This window comes from Lingula anatina, chromosome 4, assembly GCF_051362555.1.
Source record: "Lingula anatina isolate TDL-2025a chromosome 4, LinAna3.0, whole genome shotgun sequence".
Taxonomy (NCBI): domain Eukaryota; kingdom Metazoa; phylum Brachiopoda; class Lingulata; order Lingulida; family Lingulidae; genus Lingula; species Lingula anatina.
In genome coordinates this window covers 9,707,276-9,714,284 of record NC_141770.1, presented here as the reverse complement: position 1 = coordinate 9,714,284, position 7,009 = coordinate 9,707,276, and the positions used below count along the sequence as shown (strand labels likewise).

Genomic DNA, 7,009 nt, shown 5'->3' with positions numbered 1-7,009 from the left:
ATTTAAATATTTGTGCCAGAAGTTTTAGGGTGCAGAGGTTGCCACACCAATGGCTGGAAGACATTTTTGATATAATCCATCACTGGAAATCCATTATTTCAATGTATCAAAATAAAGCGTGAACTCAGATCTTTACCGGCTCTATATGATAACATCATCTTCATGAAGTGAAAAAAGCCAGCCCAAGGAGTTGTGGGTGGGGTGGGGTGGGGGGTGGGGAGAAAAGCTGGCCAAGGCCATGTCTGGTGTAAAACATCAACAGTAGTCTTCGAGAGTTTCCTGCGAAAAACCCATTCTGGAAGCGTTCGTAGTCCTTGGTGAAGAGCAGAACTTGCTCGGAAGCATCTCAAATTTTGATCGCGCGCCAAAAAGTGTGAACGATTACAATATGCGATTGCCACATCTACCCCCTGATATTTAGACGCCCTTGCAATGGAAACGCATTTCTCACGGTCCGACATGTGAACCAAAATACAACTGTCTGTTTGGCTAGATTTTCGCTCAAAATGTTATTTTCTTCATTTATTTATTTGAGAGTATCGCTCACCTCTGACAAGTTCTTAAAATGAAACTGAGCTTAACAGCAACAACAACAAAATAACTGTTACTTTGACCGAGATATTACAAGATTTTTTTTAAAAAAAATACTTCTCTCTATCTCTAATTTGTCAATTAAAAACAAATTATCTATCTCTTATTTTTCTAAATGACGTTTAGTAAAAACATAAGAATGAAAATGTCGTTTTCTCTACTTCATCAGGGTCACCGTTGTGATATAAAGATACATGCCTAGGGGTGAAGTAGTCAGGCCCGTAGCCAGGGGGGGTTCGAAAGAACCCCCCTTTTGCTGGGAAAAGGTCCCCTACGGGTAAAATTTTATCTAGGCACATGAACGTTTCATGGTAAAAGGTCCACTTTTTCAGAAAAAGAACCCCCCTTTTGAAATTGCTGGCTACGGGCCTGAGTAGCCCCGTGAAAAAAGGGCGGGCTTGCCCTGACGGGATTTTGTTTGTAAAAAATAAGGTTTTATTGTGCTATTTGGAATATATACACCCCATTTCCATAGATTTTTAGATCGATCTATCCCTGTGGGGAGTCTCACTAGATTACTGTCAGCTTGGCCGGCTTAAGCGTCTGTCCCGCCTACTAAAAGCTGTAAGGGGGTAATTAACTATGGTGCCCGCTCGGCTGACTGCAATTTAGCGTGAACCCCCAGGGAGTTAGGTCGATCTAAATCTTAATCTTTAGATAGATCTAAATCTCTGGGAATGCACCCATAAACAGACTTATCTTGAATGTATACATAAAATGAAAAGATACAGTATTAAAATGAGATTATGTTAAAAATATACCTTTAAAATTAATATTGAAGAAAAATTAATACACTAAGAATAAAATATATTGTTCGTCATTCATTTTTCTTATTTGCAAGACTTATCCAAAGCATGGAGGTCACGGTAAAGGCAATGTAACTTGCATAATATGCATATAAATGACCGATCTTACTCAACGGGGATTCTCGCTAAGGTCCATTCAGTGAAAACGGCTTAACAGTCTGGCACGCCCCCTCAAGCTGCTAGGAGATAATTAACGATAGTCAATTACCCCCCCCCCCCACCCCACCCCCATTACTCAAGGGGGAGGGGGTCAGACAATTAAGGTGGTCACACTGAAAGCACTTTAGCCATAAGCACCGCAGAGTAAGATCGATCCAGCTAGTTGGATGGGTTTATGGGAACGCAGTCTTAGAGCCACCTACCTTTACCAGCAGTGTGGCGACAGTCGGAGATGAAATGCAATTACTTTTCTTTTTGCCCGCATCATTAAATAGAAGAAAAGAAGTCTCTTCAACCATCTGTTGTCATCGGCAGTATGAAGTATGACATAATCTATTCCAACCAACAGGGCGCATGTCAAATTAAAATTGGGGAAAATTATTGGTTAAACTTTGCATTAAGCACACGTGGCAAACTCTGGAAACAGTTCAACTCCTCCTCTCTCTACTTTTCCCTACATCTGCACAGTGACTTTTACGTCACAGCAACGCATATAACAGCTTTTAAAAAAATGCAATGAATATGTAACGAAGCTCAGTAAGTGAGTCGCTCATTTCTTAATAACTCCACGATTATCAAGTTCACGTTCTGAGTTTATTTCTTGAAATTGTTATTGCCATGATGCTACGACAAGTGCTCCTGCTAGCTGCGACCATAGTTCAAGTGGCCTCTGCCATTGAATTCAACGATCCGGCGTTACCTTCCCCAGGAGCTGGCATCCCAAATCAGCCGAACCCACCGGCTACATGTGCTGGTAAGTATATTTGCAGTAGATTACAGATATTTTGTGATTTTGTGGAAAGTGTATATATACATATATACATATTCGACATAGGTATAATTGTGCAGTGTTAGCATGAACGTCGAGTGGTCTCAATGCATTTTATGCCACGCTGGTTGCCCCATCTCACAGCCATCTGGGAGCTCTCTTTATCATTCACTTCGTAATGCAATCTGAAGTTATTTGTTGACAACAACACTATATAAACGACCGTCAGCGCGGCAAACTATAACCAGAGTACACACACACATATAAATTTTTTGAACACGTTTATTAGTTTATGATCATAATGATTAGTGTACACATATGGAGAGGGCAAATCGCTAAAAACATTACATGCTCATCTAAGATAACTTTAAAATGTAACTAATTAACTAATAAATGTATATTCGTTATAGAGAAAAAAATGTCGTATTATAATGATATTGGATAATACTTTAAAAAAATAGTTGGGCCTGGCACATCGGAGGACAGCTGTGGGAGGGAGTACAGAGTGGACGGGAATCAGAATGAGGGCGGTCGAGTGGCTAATTCATAAATGCACATTTTCAATTAGGAAATTAGCGACAATCACAAAAAATTCTGTCGTTTTGACAACAAGTAAGAGATTTGTGACCGTATAGGAAGAGGTTGATTTTATCCTGTTGCGTTCTAAAATTAGAGTAGTCATTACCCAGGATATTATCAATTGCCTTATATAGAAATTACGATAATTCGTCTGTTGGAGAGGGCAACGAAAGAAGTGTCAGGGAGTTTCATCCTTTCCACAGATACAATTTGGAGTGTTTAAAAATAGCCAATCATGGTTATAAAGTTGATATTTGAATGATACACTGTAGTTCAACGCGAGCCCGATTAAGATGTATTTCTTGTAATCCAGCAACTTTTAAAGTGACAGTAGAAAGAGATCCAGCAAAGAGTTCAGTTTTAAGAGAATATTTGAGTAATGCAACACTTTGGGATTTCTTTTCTTCTAAACTAAGATTGTTCCACGAGGACATAAGGAAGTATTCCGAGTATATTATGAGTAAATTTGGCAGGGATTATGTAATCTCTAATAGGTGATTGACGGGTGAGTGATGCAGATAGATTCCTAAAAGGTAAAAAATATTCAATGAGATACGGAGGAGCCAGATTATAGTGAATTGAAAACATTATTTTTTTGGCATATTTAATCCGTCGGTCTTTAAGAGTTGTCAAGTTCAGTTGTTTAAGTATCCATATGGGATGTAAGATTTCCAATTACAATTTCGTTCAAGGAACCTTTCATCTTCGATTTTATCTATCAACCTTTATTAACACTTAGTCTTTTTTTAATCAATATAAATCAAATTACTGGTCTACTTTATTTAAACCAGGTAAGTTGGGTTGGTGTTACTGCGGCGGGAAAGGAGAACCACATTTTAGCACGTGTGATGGAAGGCATTTCTCCTATCCTGCCCCTACAAATAAAATCGGGAATTTGGCGTCCGACCAGGGGTATTGGTGGTATGTGTGGACCAAGCATGCCCTTTACGAGGGTGGACCACGTACCTACATCAGTGCAGTTAGGTTTGGGTGCAACAACAGAACAGTAGACTTCAACTTCAACCCCCCTGGAAACTCAGACGCTCCTGAAACGTGGGTAAGTCGACATTGACATAATCACTAAGAATCGCTGGCTGCTTTAACTGTATGATTAGTTTAAAAAAAAAAAGATAAATTCACTGAAAAAAGTTTTTTTTGCGTTTTTTGATATGGAACCAGAGGTCATTAGCTAACGTCCTTCTGCCATAACCAAATCGCTTACTTTTCCTGTTCCTCAGCACTTTCAGGGCCTTAAGGTAAACCAATCTGCAAAATGCATCATTGACCAAATTGCATCATTTGAAAGAATGTTATCAGCAGGATAGGAAAAGGCAGGGGGCAAACGATCCTTAAGTCCTGGATCCAGCGGCTTAATTAATGCAATTCCTGTTGATTCAGACTAGAACAGTACAGGCGTTCACTGACCCCGATGAAAGTACTATATGCATGATTGTTATATTTTGAAACTCAAATCTATCAAAGGGAGGTGTATCCAATACACCATCTCCACCAGATTAATGCAGTTCAAGCAAGACGACTCATTAGGAAGAAACAAGGAGAAGGTGGATGTTTTGTTTTTGTGTTTTCAATAAAGCACACCCACTACCCATAGCAGGGCCTGATTAATGTATAAGAGCGCATTCAGAACAGATGATCCGCGGGCTAACTGATCTGCCAACTAAATATGGCTGACCCCACTTAAAAGCACATCGCCTAAATCTCCTGATGATCTCCCCGCCTCCACGTGTGCCATCAAACGGATTAAATCTCGGCTCCGAGGTTTAATTGCTAGGCCCCTGCAGCGACGGCCCCTGTGGAGGCGGGGACCATCAGGGGATTAACAGCATTGCTTTTAAGTGGGTCGGCCATATTTAGTCCTCGGAACTGTTATTCTACGGATCAAGTTATTTCGAATGCGATCTAAGTAGCCTGTGAGCGTGGTAAGTGTGCCATATCTGAATGAGCACCAAGGTACCAGAGTAAAAATGGGGGAAAGTTAAATAAAATTTAAAGATTTTTAATTTTTTTATAATTAAAATTATATTTGGCGTAGAGAAAAGAACCAAAAGAACCATGGCAACTCTCTTACTGTGAAGTTAAAGAATATACTTTCTGTAAAAGCGGATGAAAGTAAGTTTGGGGCATAGTAATCAAACAGACGTTTACAGTTCCCTCAACCAGGGCCACAGATTAATTTTTCACTAGATATTCACAGATATGTCTCTGGTTAAATAGATGGTTAATATCTGTAGGCGTACTGTGAGCGACAATGTCCACAGAATAATAACTGCAGCCCTGGTTGAGGGTATGTTTACAGCAGCACTTTCATTCATCTAAATTTGTTAGAAAGAAGAGTTGATTGCCACAATAAGAAATGTTAACTGTTCATGAGTAGTCATACCCCCTTTACACTGGACGGCGTCCTTTCTGCGTCCTTTCTGCGACCATGAAATTTGGCATCGCTGTGGTCTTAATAAGGAGGCACGAGCATTAATTTTTTATCAGAATGAATGCTCAATGATCAGCCAGTTGTCGGCACGTAAAATATTATAATTTTTAAACTCTCAAATGGGGCCGGACTGCTGGACGCAGAAAGGACGCCGTCCAGTGTAAAGGGGCCCTTAGAACACCGAGAGAACTAAATCTGTCCTGCACTCTATTCTCCCAACATCTCATCCCACGATGAGCCCATTCATAAAACATGCACTTCTCTAAGACTGGGTTCCCATACTTGGATCGATCCATCTGGATCGACCTAACTCCCTGGGGGGTTCTCGCTGAATTGCTATCAGCTCAAGAGGCTTAAATGTCTGTCACGCCTACCGAATAAGCTAAGGGAAAGATAATTACCCATTAACAGCTTTACTAGGCGTGACAGAGACAGATCGATTCAAATATCTGTGGGAATGGTCTCTAATATTTCTATACTGCCATTGCAGATCGATGGCGATCCTGTAATGTACCCTCCTTGGTGGGACAATAAGCTGCCTCCTGGCGCAACCGGAACAATTTCTTCAGGAAACCCTCAAGTAGAGGTGGTCCAGGAAAGCTTCCCCGACCTTCCCGGTAGCGACGAACCGAGGACTTATTTGGCAGCTCACTGCACTATTGCTGCGAATATCAAGGTCTCCGTGTTTGTTCGCCTTCGCACCGTAGTTGTCAAGATACATCCAGATTATTGCGAGAACATGAAGGGAATATGCGGTGATTACAATGGAACTGCTAATAACGATGAAACCGATCTCACAAAAACACCTAAATGGCAACCTCTACTCTTGCCCTATTTGCCCAAGGGATAGAGCCTAGAGGTATTTGTCTTCGGTTAAGTGTTATTTTCACTTTGCTAATGTATTTATGTTCACATAAAATAACAATAATATATTGATTTTCATCGTTGTTTTGTTTTTTTTTTTTTTATCAATTTTGAAATTTACTTATACAGTTATGTTCATAGATGTGTGTGTGTGTGTGTGTGTTTTTGTCATACCAATACTTCTGTAGCATGTTTATGCAAGGGCTTACCTTTATTAAATTAGTAATTATGCATGAAGTGAGGACAAAACAACTGTTTAACACAATCTCATATAAAACCCCAAATATTTCAGAATTGGAGACGAAGGACCATGAAATTACGAATGACGAAAATACACGTGGGGCTTTAATGCAGCATCATCGCGACATCACTGGGATTTATCGTGCACAAGATACTAAAACTTTTGACTGTTTGACACATTATGAATTAATCAGAAATGAACTTTTAAATTACTTTAACCTCTCGAAATAAGACATATACTGGGTATATTTTATCTGTTTGTTATTATTTTTATTATCATTATTAAGGCGGCGTTATATAATATAATAATAGCCAGTGGGGTTTTCAAACAAGGTGGCGCGTTACTGTGGAGCAGCACCCGGAGACACGATTCGTGTTTAAACTCCACTTGCATACAGACAATCAAAGCTACCTTGCAAACACACGCTCACGCCAACAAGAAAAAATTGACTATCGCATTTCTTTGCTTTGTTTCAATCGGTTCAAATTATGAATAAATGCTGCGGAATTTGATTTTATTTTTTAATTTTATTTTTTGATTTTATTCTCTCT

General features: G+C 39.6%; 1 protein-coding gene across 1 annotated transcript; it reads left to right on the top strand.

Annotated features, from left to right (window-relative positions):
- Positions 1–1,991: 1,991 nt before the first annotated feature.
- LOC147762258 (uncharacterized) lies at positions 1,992–6,975 on the top strand. The gene is made up of 4 exons (XM_087011762.1): positions 1,992–2,310; positions 3,696–3,961; positions 5,844–6,212; positions 6,510–6,975. Exons 1-3 carry the CDS (start codon positions 2,175–2,177, stop codon positions 6,201–6,203), a joined length of 762 nt encoding a protein of 253 aa, XP_086867888.1. The 5' UTR covers positions 1,992–2,174; the 3' UTR covers positions 6,204–6,212; positions 6,510–6,975.
- The last annotated feature ends 34 nt before the right edge of the window (positions 6,976–7,009 follow it).

What these genes read in the sequence shown, in the direction of transcription:
- LOC147762258 (XM_087011762.1), top strand. Translation starts at nt 2,175, where the DNA reads ATGATGCTACGACAAGTGCTCCTGCTAGCTGCGACCATAGTTCAAGTG. An exon ending in CCCACCGGCTACATGTGCTG is followed by an intron (nt 2,311 to 3,695) that starts GTAAGTATATTT and finishes TATTTAAACCAG; the next exon opens with GTAAGTTGGGTTGGTGTTAC. An exon ending in CAGACGCTCCTGAAACGTGG is followed by an intron (nt 3,962 to 5,843) that starts GTAAGTCGACAT and finishes CTGCCATTGCAG; the next exon opens with ATCGATGGCGATCCTGTAAT.